The sequence below is a fragment of the Saccoglossus kowalevskii genome, chromosome 16 (genome assembly GCF_978046115.1).
Source record: "Saccoglossus kowalevskii chromosome 16, keSacKowa6.1, whole genome shotgun sequence".
NCBI lineage: Eukaryota > Metazoa > Hemichordata > Enteropneusta > Harrimaniidae > Saccoglossus > Saccoglossus kowalevskii.
Window position 1 is genome coordinate 16,678,333 of NC_140656.1, and position 18,249 is coordinate 16,696,581.

At 34.6% G+C, this 18,249-nt stretch overlaps 1 protein-coding gene across 1 annotated transcript; it reads right to left on the reverse strand.

Moving 5' to 3' along the window:
* Nucleotides 1–1,296: 1,296 nt before the first annotated feature.
* LOC100371088 (solute carrier family 15 member 4-like) lies at nt 1,297–16,307 on the reverse strand. Its single transcript, XM_085491131.1, has 6 exons — nt 15,621–16,307; nt 11,902–12,197; nt 11,224–11,383; nt 9,760–9,906; nt 7,487–7,820; nt 1,297–5,790 (listed from the first exon to the last, which is right to left on the reverse strand). Exons 1-6 carry the CDS (start codon nt 16,179–16,181, stop codon nt 5,420–5,422), a joined length of 1,869 nt encoding a protein of 622 aa, XP_085347257.1. The 5' UTR covers nt 16,182–16,307; the 3' UTR covers nt 1,297–5,419.
* Between the last annotated feature and the right edge of the window lie 1,942 nt (nt 16,308–18,249).

Below are 18,249 nucleotides of genomic sequence, written 5' to 3' on the forward strand. Positions count from 1 at the left end.
CCCCCCCCCCCCGCTCATAGGGATTGCGTACAGTTGATCAAAGTTCCTGGGCTCCGACTGGTTGGAGGGTCACAAGTGTTCATAGCAAAAATGTCTGGAGAGCATTTATAAAATAAAAACGATTAAATAATGTTGGGCTTAAGTTACAGCTCTGTTTTACTCCTGAAGAGTATGGAAATCTATTTGTTATTCTTCCGTTTAACAAGCTGTCGAAGATTCGGGTCAACGCAACGAGTCCGATGCCAATAAATATTCCAATAAATGTCAATAAATCCTACGTTCATAAACATGAATAAACATGCAAACTGAATCGCTATCTCGCGAGGCGATATTGGTTCAAATACTGCGTCAGGAAAACGTGCGATTACTGGTAAACGCAAAACATCGAGTACACACTGCGAAGAAACCGAAAAAAACTAACAACTAACCTACCAGCCATTTTGTATAATGCAATATGGGTAATATGTAAAGTAGGTCGTATTCGGGAGGTCCTATTTGAGAGCTCCCAGATACGACCCAATGTGGCGTGCGCATAACCCTTCTCAGATTATTTAATTAAAGCGCCCTCATCGACAGATTTTATTAAAACCTTCGTTTTAAACGATGATTTGTTTTTTCAAAAAAATTACGATTTCTGATTTCTCGCTGCATAAACTTGCTGCAATTATCTGCTATAACAAAAGTAAAGCTTCACCACTAGAGGGCGTTTGAAAAAACAATATTGTAATTGGCCTCGGTCGAGAGAAACCAATTTTGTATTTACAAAAATATTTCCTCTAAATACAATATTATTTTACGTACTGATATAGAACAAACAAAAAAACTGATGAGTTTGCAATAAATATTTACACAATTTCAAAAGATTATGGAAAATAACATAGCCATAGCAAATAAATTTGAAGAGCAAATTTTTAAAACCACAGAAAGTAATTTATTTTTACTTTTATTATACTGACATTTTTTCTTTTATTTTCTCTCTTTTGAATTTTTTTGTATTTCTTTGTATTTATGTTCTTTACCATACAAAAACCCTCTTTTTCAGTCTAAGCAACAAAATATGCCTAGTCTTACAGATTTTGATGAATATTACATAATATCCCTGAAATTCAGAAAGCACATGTGTAATCCTTTACCAGCCAATTGCCCCCCCCCCTTTCCGATCTACTACAAGTCATTAAGTTATTGTCTTGCTGTGTATGTCTGGATTTTGTGTTAACGTCGCATGGGACCCATAACAAACATGATGCAACACAGCAACCATCGTCCTTTGATATGAGAATTAAACTAGGCCAGAACTATACAAAAACGTCTTTTATTCACAGATGAATACAATATTCAAGTACATGTACAACAAAACCATAGTTATACTTTTCAGATCAACAAGGAGGACATCTTGGATCAAACCACCCAAGTTATATTTTTCAGATCACCAAGGCAACCATCTTGGATCAGATCACACAAGGATAGCTATGCCTTTCAGATTGATGAGGCAGCCATCTTGGATCGATGATAATACACGTTTTTGTCATTGTCGTGTACGGGTAAAAGTTTCAAGCTTGTTTGTACACCTACATGTATATTAAGGACACTCTTCCCAGATGGCAACCTTGACATGTAAAATTCATCTGTCATGTTTCATATCGAACACATGTAAATATTTCTGTCTCAGTCACTAAGAATTCTTCTTTATAGTGTTAAATACTTTAATTTTCGCTTGGAATTAATTTTCGCTATTTTTGCTGAAGGGATGATTCAGTGAAAATAAAATCCAGTGAATATACCTTTTTTCCTATGTTTTACCTTCAACTCATCAAAAATTAATGAAAATAAACTCTATATAAAGCACACAAAAATGTCTTTTCAGCGAAAATAAATTAAAGTTAAAATAAAGTCTTTCACAGTAAGTATTTATCCCCCCCCCCTCTATAAATCAAGTCAGACTGATTGTCACCTGAATCAAAGTCACCACTTCTTGTTATTGTGATGCTTTGTAGTTGCTTGGAAGAACTTGAACACTTAATTAAAATTACACTTCACTTTCAAGATCCATCACAAACTATAATTTTTCGTGATAACTGATTTATTTTGCACATTTTTCTATAATTTTTGAAAAAAAATAATGTTGGTTTAATTTCTGAAAGTCAACAAAAGTGGACTCTGATATTAAAAGTTACACATTTATGAATTTTTAATTTTGTTTTGTCAAAATATTTGCTCCTTGCTATTGTACAAACAAAAACATGATTGTTCAGTATACTACAGAACAATTAATTTATAATATCTACGACAACCAGCCATTTTTTTTTAAAGTTAATGATAAATTTTAATTACTAAATTTTATTTTTTTGTAGAACGTGGCAAACTGAAAAAAAACTGTACATATGATTGACACACTAGCATACACGATCAAAAGGCAATCAACAAAAGATGTAATGCTTCTTGAACTCCAAAAAAAATAATTTTATTACTCTTCCATCTACATGTATTTTCGTTTATATAATTGTAAATTATAAAAAACAAACATTTTTAGTTTTATTTATGCTGTATTTACAAGTCTTTGGATTGAAATGCTGGTATATATACAGTTGTGTAATGATACAGACTGAATCTCGTCTCTATAGCAACTATTGTAAACAGTGCATTTAATACTTTTGTGCGTATTTTATGCCAAATTAATTTAAATATCAAGAATATTACAACAAATAATGAGAAACAGAAATAATTGTGGTTCTCTTGATTCTCTGTTAAACATTATCAATATTGATGGTACATATAACCAAGCGCGCCTTCAATAAAAGTGCATGTAAACCCAATAGAAACATTTACTGTATATTGAATCATAATATTTTCTGAACAGTCAAACACCTCCATAATTTATGTTAGTGCATGTGCTATTAATAGAGTAAATACAGTACATTCATTTGGGATTACCTATGGATGTGGTTTACGGTTAATTTATCAATGTACAAATGACATTTAGAAACTTAAAATGGCAGTTAAAAAACGTTCAACCAATCACAGCATCTGTGATTTTGACCTCGGATGTGCGAATAAATATAATTTCAAAATTACCTTAGCTACTTCCAATCAGCAGCAAACTAGCCAATAGCGAATCACCACCTTTTGTTTGAATTTGAATCTACAATTTATTCTAAAAGTTTTTTTACATCCACAGGCAATCAAAAATGTGTGTATCAAATAACTACTTTCTTTAAATCACCTGCATATTCTCTTCAAAAACCAAACCATCGCCCATTTATCACGTTTACATATCGCGCATTTTGATCGCGAATTTTATTCCAGTGCTCTGGTGATCAAATAGCCATGCTATTTTACATTTAATATTAAATAATTTCCTTAACCGTTCCACCACGAGTTCCCTCTTTTCATCTCAAATTCACAAAATAGTCCCATTTATAGTCTTATAGTAAATAGCAACAATTTTTTGAGTAAAAACTGAAAAATTTATTCAAATTTTGTCTGTCCGTGCTAAAATTAGGGATCATTTTCAGAAATAATGAAGAATATAAGAAAAAAAAAAAGTGCCGAATAAATTGGGCGAGAAAGTCTAGTGGTGAAAAGGTTAAAGAAATGAACTCACAGACATAGGAGATCGTAGAAGTCATACAATGATGTTTGCTTTTTCTCAAAGTAGAGCGCTACTTTAGTGGTTGAAATGCAAATACGAGTTGTAAACGTGATAGAAATATAATTTATATAATTTATGCGTGATGCGAAATTGATATATATGTGACCGCAATGCAATAAATAAACAAGCCTAATATGGTAAATGTGTGATACAAATGTAATAAGAATGATAAGTTGTGAGAAAACCATACTGTAAGCCTTCATATAGGTAAACACTACTATCAAATGACTGAAATAAAAACAGCAAAAACATTGCCCATGCTAAATAAATTATAAATTAACAACAGCCCCGCCCCCATCACCACTACAACCACCACCATTACTACCACCCCACCCAAATAGTCACAACCAAAATACAGTGGATTCAATTATGTATGAAAAGGTAGTTATAAGCTATTTGACCTTTGACCCTTCAAGTTTTGTCACATTTCATAAAATAATCTTGCATTACTTTTTTTCATAATTTTTTTAACAATTTTTGTCAGAACCAATTGGCAGTCGTAAAGCATGTCCCTTTTTGTCCAAAATTAACAAATTATGGAAAAGTATCTTAAAAAATGTTGCACAATAATTTTAGTTGAAAAAAATCATTGCAATCCAAGGATTAATATCCAAGATGCTTATTAATATTTTTACCACAAATATTCACTCATGGTTGGCAGGAAACAAACGTTCGTCACAAAGCATTATGTCATATGATTAATTATTCATGCAGAAGTTTGAATCCGAAACTAAATAACGACAGACATATTTATAATTCGTCGGGCACTAAAATAATTTCTCCAGATCTTTGTTCAGAGAATAAACTTCTTTGAGATTCACAACAAATCACAGTAAATCACAGCAAAGTAACGCAATTTGCGTTGAACAAGTTTTAATTATCTGCACACACCGTCTTCATTTGAGTGATCCTGTCACGTGGTGTACCCAGTTTTATGATACGTGAACATTTCTATTTTCAGTAAGATCTTGTAATCGTGACAAACACTATTTAGTGTTTGCAATTTTTAATAAATACCTAGTGGGTGGATTTCATAATGTGTTCATTCATTTTATGGCAAGAAAATACAGCATAATTATCCGAGAATGCTCGTATAAAAAAAAAAAAAATTTCTTCGTTCATGATTATACTCTTGTCACACTCTTATCATACTACTATACTGTAAAATACTTTATTTTTGATTGGAATTAATTTTCTCCAAAGGAATGATTCAGTGAAAATAAAATCCAGCGAATATACCTTTTTTTTCCTATAGTTTACATTCAATCAGAATCAGAAATCAGTGAAAATAAATTACATACAGAAAACCAAAAAGTCTTTTCAGCAAAAATTAACTCCAGCTAAAATAAAGTACTTTATAGTACTGTTGTAAATTGTGTCCCCATTATCCACAACCAACATACATTTCCTGCAAAATATTCAGTAAAAATATTCTGACTTACGGTTTTGAAGAAGTTGAAATTGTAAAGTTGACGACGGACGACGACAACGACAACAGACAATCAGTAATATGAACAGCTCCACTGTGTCGACTTTGTTGACAGCGGAGCTAAAAACAAAATCTACTAATACCCTCAAAAATGAATGTAGCTACAAGAACAAGGGAGTCGTCCAATTTTTAATAACAAACCATTTTCTTGTATCCAAATTTTTTTTTAAATTGTGGATTTATCGCTTTGGAACATAAATTATGTGAAAATGAGCCACATTTTCAACTACCCTATAAAGCAAGTGTAATATTGAAATACTTGCTACAAAGTATATATTTGTTCAACTATTATACGAACTGTATCTCTCTCTTTGTGAGGACCTAGGGGTGCTAGACTCCCCTAAGTAATCGTTTATTCTTCCACTTCTCTCCCTTTCATCGCTTTTTTCCTTTTCGTTGGACCTTCGACTTAAGAACACAAAAAATAATAAAGTAACAAACTGTATTCCACCAAGAAGAAAGAAATAATTTTCCAAGTTACTGTGGTTGATGTTGCCGCCATCTAGTTTTTTCATCCAGTTTATCTTCGGTAGCGAGACCAAAAAAAGTAGTCCTGAGCCGAGGAATGAGCCAATGCCGCTGGAGAGACAGAAGAGTCCCATTATAAGACCTTGCATTGACTTGGGTGAGTTGGAATAAGCAAACTCCAGTCCTGCAACAACAACAGTAAAATAATTATTATTTAGTTATTTACTCGTGTGCATGTCGCACTTCAGTCTTTTCCAGTACATTGATAACGTCTATTCACAGCAAGATTTTCAAACAATTTTTCAAAAATATGTCTTGATGAGGAAGATAATAAAGAGAATTTATGATTGACGTAGATAGCTCATCCTCTGTTAGCAATATACATTTCATATAAGGAGTTGAAGATATTATTAGAAAATGAACAAATCTGCAAGAGGTCTACCTGTAGTACGTATATACCCGGTATATATATATATAATATCATGGACATGCATCCTAACATGTATAAAGTACATGTATGTGCCAAATTTGAATGAAAACTGACAGAGCACGCCCAAGATACCGCATAAAAAAAACAAAAACAAGATGCCTGCCAGTCGACCATCTTTGATCCAATTGCGAAATAAATCATCATGGACATGTATCCTAACATGTATAATCTATGTACCAAGTTTGAATGACAACTGACAAAGCATGTCCAAAATACAACATTTTCAAAAAACAAGATGGCTGCCAGTCGGCCATTTTGAATCGAATCGCTAAACCACTGCATGTGCATATGTCCCACATTAGGTACTAGGCACATGCAAAGAATGAACGGAATCAGTCCACAGGATTCTGAAATATGACGTTGGACAGACTGACGGTCGGACGGACAGACTCAGGAACTCATGGACGGTCGGGGACATGTATCCTAACATGTATGATCTAAGTACTAAATTTGAACGAAAACTGACAAAGCATGTCCAAAATACGACATTTTCAAAAAACAAGATGGCTGCCAGTCGGCCGTCTTTGATCCAATTGTGAAATAAATCGTCATGGACATGTAATCTAACATGTATAATCTATGTACCAAGTTTGAATGAAAACTGAGAAAGATGTCCAAAATACAACATTTTCAAAAAACAAGATGGCTGCCAGTCGGCTATTTCGAATCGAATCGCTAAACCACTGCATGTGCATATGTCCCACATAAGGTACTAGGCACATGCAAAGAATGAACGGAATCTGTCCACAGGATTCTGAAATATGACGTTGGACAGACTGACGGTCGGACGGACAGACAGACTCAGGAACTCATGGACGGTCGGGGACATGTATCCTAACATGTATGATCTAAGTACTAAATTTGAACGAAAACTGACAAAGCATGTTCAAAATATGACATTTTCAAAAAACAAGATGGCTGCCAGTCGGCCGTCTTTGATCCAATTGTGAAATAAATCGTCATGGACATGTAATCTAACATGTATAATCTATGTACCAAGTTTGAATCAAAACTGAGAAAGGATGTCCAAAATACAACATTTTCAAAAAACAAGATGGCTGCCAGTCGGCTATTTTGAATCGAATCGCTAAACCACTGCATGTGCATATGTCCCACATAAAGTACTAGGCACATGCAAAGAATGAACGGAATCGTCCCAAGGGATTCTGAGATATGACTCCGGACGGACGGACGGACGCACAGACTAACAGACAGAGACCGAATTATAAGTCCCCATTTTCGGACTTTGTCCGAGGGGGGACTAATAAAATGAAAGCTACAAATCAATTGGTGAGGTCAATGGAGAGTTGCAAAGCCAAAACTATCTGTCAGTAATCACCGTCCACCACATTTTATTAATCACTGGTGAATCTTCTAATTCCCAACTTACCTGCTACGCTAGCAAACACCTCACTAATACCAATCAACGTATACTGGGGAATCTGCCAAAATATCCACAGCTTGGCCGCCTGGTATTCCGTTCCACTGATCTCTTCAGTCCACTTGCAATCGTCATCATTCTCCCAACAATTCTTCCGTATGATCTCTAGACCTCCGGCACATATCATGGCAAGTACACTAAATATCATCCCGATCGCAATCCGCTTCAACATGGATAAATGGCAGCCACGTTTGTCTAAGCAGGGATAGATTACCCGATCCATAACTGGTATCAGTATTAGTAAAAGTACGACATCGAACAGCGTTAACCATGCTGCAGGAAACTGAGATAATAGAAACAAATACCATTACAGACGCTTGTTTCAAATGCTGCTTGCATGTACCGTTAAAGTCCTATTATAAACCGCGGTTTATATTACAATGTATCAATTTAAAAATTGGGATCAAAAGCTCAAGTTCGGGGTGCGGTTTCTATTACGTACATATTGCAATCACTAAATGGGCGTGGTCATTTTTTTCCACAACACATGCACAAAACAAACAATACACTGTACAATCTCTTGAATAGGCGTCGGGGAAGAGTGAAAGGCCTTATTTTGGTTCTAAAATAGGCGTTACGAAATGTTGAAAAATTACAGTCAATCAAAAAAAATTTCCACATGATACAAAAAATACTCAGTATTTTTAATGTAATATGCATTTATTTTTTTTAATTTTCTTGGTAACGAAAAGTAAATTCTAACAGAAGTTTCAAATAAAAACACGAATGCACTGCTTAGTAGCAAATGATCACAGAACGGTAAGCTCGATCCGGCCATGCTGCGGGTCACAAGTGAATAACTTACTTGTTTTCGAAGTGTTGATATTGGTGATTATTATTTAGTAGTGATTACAATAACGCACGAAAAATAAATTCGTTGAATTGTTATAAAATGCAAGTAAAATTCAACTTAGTTTCCCCGTAAGCGAATGATTTCAGTCACATGTAAACAGCCGATACGATATCCGCCATGCTTTTGAATGCTCACGTGACGTATTATTGACCGGATAGGTCAAGTCGCTAATTAACCAATCAAAATGCTGGATGGTGCCCACGTGTCTAAATTACATAGCTCATTTAAATATGTTAATGACAGTTCATAAATAAATAAACGCTGCTTGGACTGATAAATATGATATATAGAAGATAATATTTAGTAATCGTAGTCCTAAATAACTATTAAAAATAGCTAGACGTTTCGAGCAATGGCTCTTTATCGATAGCATGGATAACACGTTCTTCTATGCTATCGATAATGACAATTCAGCGACCTCATGGTGAACGCAACACGGAAGAGATTTACCGATAATGTAGTGCGATCTTTTGCCTTTGATTTCCATGGGAAAACGGCATGATTTTTTTTTTAAATCAAGAAATTATTTGTTTTCGAAAGATAAATTATTCTTCAATGCTCAGTTTAACACTTTTACGGTGATAAAAGCTCATTGTCTAAAACTTACGAAACACAGACATATTCAGAAAGAGTATTGACAGAGGTCGCCGCCAGAACAAAAGCAGTTTCATTGCCTGTCTGACATCTTATCACCGCTAAACAATAAATAGGTGTGAATATTTTTAGGCATGTTGTCGAAACAAATGAATAGGATTAGGAACAATGCCGTTTTGGAACAGCTGGTTGAAACATCGAAGTCAGTCACGGTCTTGTTGAATTGGGGGTGCGGTTAGTAATAGATACTTTTCAAGTTTTCTATTTTTGTTAAGAACTCATTAACCCCGAAGCCGGAATTGGGGGTGCGGTTACTATTACGTATGCGGTTTATATTAGGACTTTAACGGTATTAATAACTGAATACCTTATGGTGTAACTCACTGGGTTTATTCTGTATAGTTGGTAAACAAATACAGACCATGCTGCGTCCATCAATGGCTCACAAGACAATAAACAAGCGCAGTAATCTAGCTACTTAATATTCATGAGGGAGGGTCATAGTTCAACATAACATCTTGTTACAATGGTGGCCATTAGCATTCAGAGCCAACAGTTGATAAAAATACAAATCAATATCGTGAAAAAACATACCTTGGAAGGAGTAATCTGGTAATGTTTGGCAATATATTCATGTAATAATATTAATAGTGTAATAATATTTGCTGGGTAAGTTGAAATTTAAAACTTGAATCAGGCAATATAAATCAGAACAAAATCAGCAAAAGAAACCGCAGCGTCAATAGACGAACGAATTACAGCTTAAATTTCCTACCTGGAAATCTTTAGAAAAATGTATAACACTGTCTGGGTAATCGTGTTCATGCTCAATGCTACACATGTTCGATGGTGTTGTCGTCAGATTCTCATTCGGACCAGATACCCTCATATGTAAACCTTGTAACAAAAATGTAGTTTGCATCTAAGAAAGGAAAAAAAAACAATTTTAGGTTTCAAACCACCAACTACAAAATGCAAGCTCCCAGTATATTCAACGTTTTTTTTTTATCATGGGCAGTGATGTCTACTTTAATTTGATCAGGTGTAACACTGATCATGGTTACTATAGTAACACAGACATTTGATGGTTTGCATTGACAAGGCATCTTGAGATCACAGACTGCTTGACAGTCAATTTTCATGGTTATATTTGTTTTGATATCATTACTAAAACATAGTTGAACTCTGGTGACCTTGCCCTTTGTTATATAATATAATTCCCTTTATCATAGTTTGTTTCAATATAAATATGCATTGTCATAATTAATTTTGAATACAAACAAGTTTTGGGGTTGAACCAACAGTGGGGAATCAGTCTACCGAATGTCCTTAAAAGATGTAATTATCTTACAAAAACATGCCTTATTTGTTTAATTATTTTAAGGAACATAATTTCCAGCTTTATTCAAAGTAATTCAGATATTTTAGAATAAAAACAAATGTCTCATTGCAAAAAAAAAAGTGCTGCATTTAGATGTGAATAGATTCATAAAACATGCAAGATAACAGAAAAATTTAGCTGGCTTTAGTCCAAGTATTTTGTACAGGTGTCTGTCAAATATTAATGATTCACTGAGACAAATATGAACTGCCTCATTGTGTGACTACTGTATTATATGAAAGTAAAAAAAAATCATGTTGCAAGCTCTGCTTTGTATGCAAATCAACTTACTGTAGAATACTTTATTTTCGCTTGGAATGTTTCCGTGAAAATAAAATCCAGCGAATATACTTTTTTCCCTATATTTCACATTAAACTCATCAAAAATCAGTGAAAATAAATTCCACACAAAACGCCTAAAAAGCCTTTTCAGCGAAAATTTGAAACAGTCAAGTTGAAAATATTTTATCATATTTTCTCAATTTTTGCATGATATTTTCATACAGGACATCTGTTGTTCAAACTCAGGGAAGACTTTATACTGATGAATAATGTGACCAAGTTTGATAAAGTTTGGAATAGAATTAGTAAAGTTATTATGCACACAATAACAATTATTAACGACGACGACAACAACGACGACGACAACGCCGGACAAAATTTTTCCCTTAATATACCTTTCCCTTCCATCTTTGATAGTACGGACAAGGTAACAAAATGAAAAATCATAAAATAACATTTGGACTTTTCCCGAACACTCCACGGTTCTGCTCGAATAACCACATTTTTGGTAATTTAAAAAAATGCTCCTCATATGACTACTGATACAGATTCACAAATGTGCTACTAAAAGTTTACCTGAAAGTACACCATCCAGTACGGAATGAGTGAAATAAACACCGGTATAACTTTACTTAATGCTTTCACATCCTCCACGCTGCTCTCGTGAAAACAACCGCCATAGCGTATCTTTGCCATGTCAAGAAACGAAGGCGAGGGATTCAGATCATAGGAATCACTGAAAGGCAGAATAAAACAAAGAAACACAATCAAATTGACGGCCGTAAAAATATAGATTTATGGTTATTACGATGACATATACGATTACAGTTTATGTGTATGCAAAGATTTTGAATTCTGATGACAAAATTTATCAATGTAAAGAAAGGGTTAATGATATGCTAATTATCTAATTAATATGCACAATCAGTGAATCAAACTATTTTGTGCAAGGTGACAAAACTTTATGGGAGTAAAAGGGTTGAAGATTACAAATCATCTATTAAGTAATATGTACTAAATAATAACTTCTTTGTGGAAGGTAACAAAAGTTAATATGCTAATTACCTAATTGATATGCACAGATACAGCTATTTTGTTGAAAATGACAAAATTTACAAGAGTTGCTAATATGCAGACTAAACAGAAGTATATTGTGGAAGGTGACAAAAGTTGACAGTAAAAGAGTCGATAATATGCAAATAAAAAGGACAAGCAAACGACAAAAGTATTTACACATTAGCATTTTTAACTTACTGATCAATTAAATACTCCTGTCTTCGTTTTCTGTTTCGGAACGCAGTACAGATAATCCGACAAGTATTCGTCAAGACACTGCCGGCCGGCCTCTTCACCACGTAGCACACTCTGCCGAGAAAGAACACTATAAACGCTACAGCTATGGCTCCTGCTGGGAGTAAAAACCCAAGGAAGAAATTGACGTTCTGTTGTATGTACGCTACAACGCCGAGGGCAATTAACGAACCAACGTTAATAGCCCAGTAGTACCAATTAAAGAAAGCTCTCGTCACTTCGGGGCCTTCGTGTTTCACCTGAAAGGAGAGATAAACATTTTGGTTTATTTATTCACGTTTTAGACAAGAACGTTACAGCATTAGCATGCGCATACATGTATTAATCACCGTTTCATGAGACAATAACTGTCGCCTTTAACCAAATTACTCGGTCAAGTCATTGTAAAAGTTCATGGCACTGGCAGGATCGGTGTTCAAACAAATATTGACACCAGCATTCCATGCAGCTAGCCAAGTACATGCAGTAATTTTATGCAGAATCAGCATGCAAGCAAAAACTAGTAGAAATGCAGGTGAATTAAGTTTGGGAGAGAATATTGTTCGGACACACCAATGCAGGCATAAACCTGTGCAAATGAGGCAATGGGTTGACGTATAGCAACAGTTTTAAAAAGGAAAATGCAAACTATTGTAAACATCACGGAGGGGGGGGGGGCAATCATAATATTATCGGTAGTACATTGATTGTTCACATGACATTTGATCACCTGCTGCGCAAAGACCACTGACTTGTAATCAGAATAAATTAGCATATGCTAAAAAAGAAAAATTGTATTTCCTCCGTGATTGGGTAATCAGAGTTGGTCATGTGATAACAAGTTGGATTGATGGATATTACAAGTCTATACCTTTCATTGCATATACCGTGGAATACTTTATTTTTGCTGGAATTAATTTTCGCTGAAAAGGCTTTTTGGGCGTTTTGCTTGGAATTTATTTTCACTGATTTTTCATGAGTTTAATGTGAAATATAGGGAAAAAAGTATATCCGCTGGATTTTATTTTCACGGAATCATCCCTTCAGCGAAAATAGCGAAAATAAATTCCAAGCGAAAATAAAGTATTCTACAGTAAGTTAATTTTTGACTCCCGTGTGCGAAGCACAAAAAGGTACAGTACAAGAATTTATAAAACAAGTATATGCTGATTTGATATCAATGTATGGTGATATTTAATGACGCTGTGCACAAGGGAATCTTTGTTTGAAATCACTTAGAAATCAAAAAGCAAAGAAGCATCTTTATTGTTTTTTAACCACAGTTGTCTTTTCATAGTTTCTGACACATTCCTTCAGACACAGCTGAGTATACATATTATTACATTTTTTATCCTGGGTCTGGAAATGAAATACAATCTATAATACAAATGCTTGTAGTGGGTAGATAAACTATTGACACTTTTCAGAACCTATATTATCTGTGATACGATCCAAAGTATGCATGTATAAAATTAACTTATTATAATAGATTTAGTATCAGTGTGTATGTGTCGTCAGCCTCATCAAAAACCATAAAAACAGAAGTTATTTGTGAATATTGTTGATTTAGTAATCTATTTATATTAAAATTCAATTAAACTACTTTACCAATTTTAAAACAGGTTGTTCTAACCACCGAACACATTTTGTACTGAGATACGCCATTCGCTTGTACTTAGGGCAGAAAATTGCACTACACTTATGTGTCCGTTGTGGAAACTATAATGGACCACGACACGTACAAAATTAAAAGCACAACATTGTTCTCAATACAGCATTATTTGCAAAGTTATTATTATAATATTAGTATTAACATAAATATGGAAAAATTCTGTCACCACAACGCCATAAGTTACAGCGTGCGGTATTTTACGAGGTATTTTCATTCTATTCAAATTCCAAATATGGAATGATTATGCACGTAAGCGTCCTCTAATAATAAAAACAAACATGGCTGCCACCAGGGTTTGACCGGACTCCATACAGAGAAGTTTACTGATTCTGTTCGAAACATTTAGGATTTCGGCATTCCCATGATGTATCCTTGGAAGGAAAAATGTATAATAATAAGGTTATTACGAGAATACCTCAAAGTATGCACTCAAACAGTACACCATCGCATCGAATCTCCGCTGCACATCGGTCGTTACTCCCGCTGTACTGTCTTAGTGCATACTTTGAGGTATCCTCGTAATAATCCCACTATTATACATTCAACCAGTCAACAAATTTTAAAACATTTTGAACCTTCAAAAAAGAAACATTGTTTTTATATAGTTTCACGAGGAATAACAGGGACTATTAAAAACACTGAGTATTTTGACATGCCAGCAACAAAAACATCACAAAATATTGAAAAGAAATAGCACATAGTAATAAATAACGGTATGTCCTGTAAAACTGTGAAAAAGAGGATTCATCCTGCCAAAAAGATTAAAATCTTGAACAAAACAACTGTGACCGTGTAATCCACAAAGTCACCATGCTTTGCGGATTGCCATTAAACAACTTATACAATAAGCATTTCCAGATGGGGAATAGAGGGAACTGTGTGGGAACATATGTAACAGATATGAACATGGTTAAACTGAAAATTACAGATGAAGTTAAATTGCTGAACTCATTTGCATGATCTCATTTGCATACTTTTCTCAAAATTCTTTATATCCCAGGTGCGCACTGATGTCAAACAAAATAACAATTTTACACAGACTGAAAATCAAATTCAGAGTGTTGAGTCAATCGAATGCATCCATAAACAATGGGGTTTCAGAACTTTTGAATATTAAAAATGTTCAACTGTAAAAAAATATGCGAGATTATTGATGTTCTCAAAAACAATAAAATTGTTGTTTTGGCACTAAATGAATTTGTTTACAGTGCTGGAGTTATTCCAGATAAACTTGCATTTTGGATATTTGTTTGGATTGTGGCTCAGATTATGAATTACAGCAACAACCGAAACAACACAAAACTGTTGTTTTCATGAAATTCCACATATTTTATCCAAATCAGTTTAGCACTACCATTTTCTATCAATTAAATGTTAAATTTATCAAAAATTACAGAAGCAGTGTAAAAATAAATGCGTTGGCATAAATTAGCATACAATGCCTGAGTAATAGAATAGTTATTTCGAACAGGTAATAAAAGAAAGAAAGTTCCAGTCTATTTGTTGTTAATTAGCATACAGTTGGTCTGACTTGAGAAGAATACAAACAGATATAAACATGAATCATCACTAATTGGTGATTAATAACAGTCTGTTCATTCATGAATAATTTTTTAAAAGTTGCAAATACTTGAAAACCACTTGTCTTGAACGTGTGTTTTTTTCAATGTTTCTTTACCCACCACTTATCTATGAAGTACGTATTGTATGAAATTGTTTCATTTCCACTTCAGGATCTTCGGCAGTATGTTCTGAATACATGTAACTGAATACCTGGACTAATTCTAGACCTGCTCATGTGACATTTAACTTCACGCAAGTCACAATTTTTTTTTTTAAATCACAAAAAAATTGTTGTGTGTCGGTGAAAGATTTAGTTTAGTTAGGAGCTGATTTCATGAAATTTAATTCAAGTTTATTTGTAATCAATATGTTTAATGACTTTTTTTTGGTTTATTTGAAGTGAGAAGGTTTTAAGCTTTAAACATTTGATTTTGGAACAATAGCTTACCTGATCAGCCCCAAAGGGTGCTAGATTAGCTCTGACAGAACCTGCTCCGACGGAAGTGATAAACAAAGCAAAAATGACAACCCAGGCACAGTATTCTTCAAACATCGTCCACGAACCGTCTACATCTATCCAGTCACGCTGCCCGCAAAGTCCGATGAGGAATTTCCTGTCATTGTTATATTTACACTGGAAACTTGCATAGCCAAGTACGGGCCAAAACGTTATCCCTACCATATAAATAAGTAAACTAAGAACGATCGTTTTAAATCGACCCAAAGTTGTGTCGGCCAACCAACCGCAAAAAACCGACATAACGTATAGTATACCCCAGAAGAAAAACAACGTACTGGCCGCATTCTGTGCGAGCCAGGAAAACGGTTCATGGTTCAGGAATAGTACAAAATTGGAAGTGAACCCGTAGAATGCTACACGCTCTAACGTTTCAGTCAGTAGTACTGCTGCGCAAGCCACCATCCGGCGAGTTTTCGAACTATGGGTGTACGAATCTCCATCTAGACTCCTCTGCCGCGAGAGGAGTGGTCTCTTCTCGTTCCTGTCCATGTTTATTGGTGTGCACCGATGAAATACGGAACAATTAGAATCATTTTATGTGGTCGAAACCGAGAGCAGCTCGCCGATTCCAGCATTTTCGAACGGATTGACAAGTTTTAGCTTTCACAGCGACAATGTCATGTGATTCATGGTCCATGACCTTACTGAGTCATATGACCTCAAAGTTTTGCTACCTATTGTTAAGTCGGTCACCGCAAGCGGCGCACTTCAAATGTTTTTCTCAGGAACCGGGGTTCGTCAAATGAGAGGGGGTGGTAGAGTTAATTTGTGTATATCCATGGACTCTGTAAACCCTACGTTAATATAAATGTTCAAACTTCGTAAAATAAATATTTTACAAACCATCGCTCAGCAATGCACAGGATTTTGTACTAAATCACAAGACACATAAGGGTGAGCAGGAGGGGTATGTGAGTACTTCGTAATCAATAGTTTTTATTTTCGTAATAAATAAATAAATAAATAAATAAATAAATAAATAAATAAATAAATAAATAAATAAATAAATAAATAAATAAATAAATAAATAAATAAATAAATAAATAAATAAATAAATAAAGAACACTTTCCATTGTCTTTCCATTCTTACTTGCGATAACAGTAAGTTTAAATTTGTTTGAGGTACAGATAATTAGGTCAATATTGGTTTATTAGCCAAGTAATTACATTACCCGACTTGTTGTTAAGGTCAAATGCTACTCGCTATTTTGTGACTTTCTGTGCGTATGTTAGCGCATACTATTTATAGCAGTCGCAATATTATGTGAAAATCTATCCATAATTATTTGTTCAAGTATGTATTACGTATTAGCATATTAACTTTTTTGGTTCACTGTCAATCTGTTTTTGAGAAAAAAACTTTGTTAATACCTTTAGATATCAAAAAGTATCTTGTAGGACGCCATATATTTTCACCATATATCACCGAGCAACATTTTGAGATATATCCGTTCCATGGGAAACAAAGCTAACATGCCTTAAAACAGACAAAACAGGCCATTTTCACTCCGTTTTATACATCGATTTTCTCTGAACCGACTAGTGTCCCATTATTTTTATTCAATTTTCTTTATCTTCATGACATGAAATATCAAATACGTGAAAATGACAATACTTTTACTTCTGTGTAGCATTCTTTCTTGGAGAGGAATATCATCCTGTAAGCCATGAATGGTTAAAGCGGGGGAGTCGTCACCTGCGCATGCGTCAGATGGCCATAGCGTGTCATTGTTTACAAACAAGCGTCTACCCATGAGCCTTTGCGTTTTAGCATGTGTTGTTATCGTCGCTTGGGACTCAATTTCCGCGCATGCGCAGATGACGACCCTCCCGCTTTAAAAAGCTACGACATTTATTTATCACCAGGTTACAGTTATTAAAGGACGGTAGTCGTCGCGCCGTGCATGCGCAAGATTTGGGTCTCATATAAACAAAGATGGCGGTTTTTGACTGTTGCGCACACCAACTGGTATAAACTGAGAGTTTTTTTTTTTTTGGTTTTTGGAAGGTATCACGGAGTCGCCGGCGGTGATTAGTGCAAGCGGCGACCAGGGCAAAACTCGTACTCGTGATTTCATTAGAAAAGCGCATTGGACTATGGGAAAATAAATGCGTGTTGATACAAATGTCGCACATGCGCGGCGCGACGACTACCGCCCTTTTAGAATGCGTATTTCGCGTTGAACACGTTATAAGACTTGAACACCAGATTGGCGGACAAGGAGCTGTAGTGGAAATACGTGCGACCAGGATTTAAAAATGAAAACACGATGTCAGCCGTCCGGACGTTATAAAACGTTATAATTTAACGAGAAAATGATATGTTCGAGGCAGTAGAAAAGACATGTAGAAACCTATAACTCCATGTATTTATTTTATTCTAGGTATTTTTTGTTTATTAATTACTAGTAAACATTACCACTGTTTATATTTAATTGCGTCCCTATAGTACAATAAAGCACGGCATCAATTTCACCAAAAATTGATTTAAAAAAATCAAAAATTTACCTGTCATCTATAAAATGCGTTTTAAAGCACTGTACCCCTATCAATATTG

What these genes read in the sequence shown, in the direction of transcription:
- LOC100371088 (XM_085491131.1), bottom strand. Translation starts at nt 16,181, where the DNA reads ATGGACAGGAACGAGAAGAGACCACTCCTCTCGCGGCAGAGGAGTCTA. An exon ending in CAGGAGTATTTAATTGATCA is followed by an intron (nt 11,384 to 11,901) that starts GTAAGTTAAAAA and finishes TCTGCCTTTCAG; the next exon opens with TGATTCCTATGATCTGAATC. An exon ending in ATTTTTCTAAAGATTTCCAG is followed by an intron (nt 7,821 to 9,759) that starts GTAGGAAATTTA and finishes CTATTATCTCAG; the next exon opens with TTTCCTGCAGCATGGTTAAC.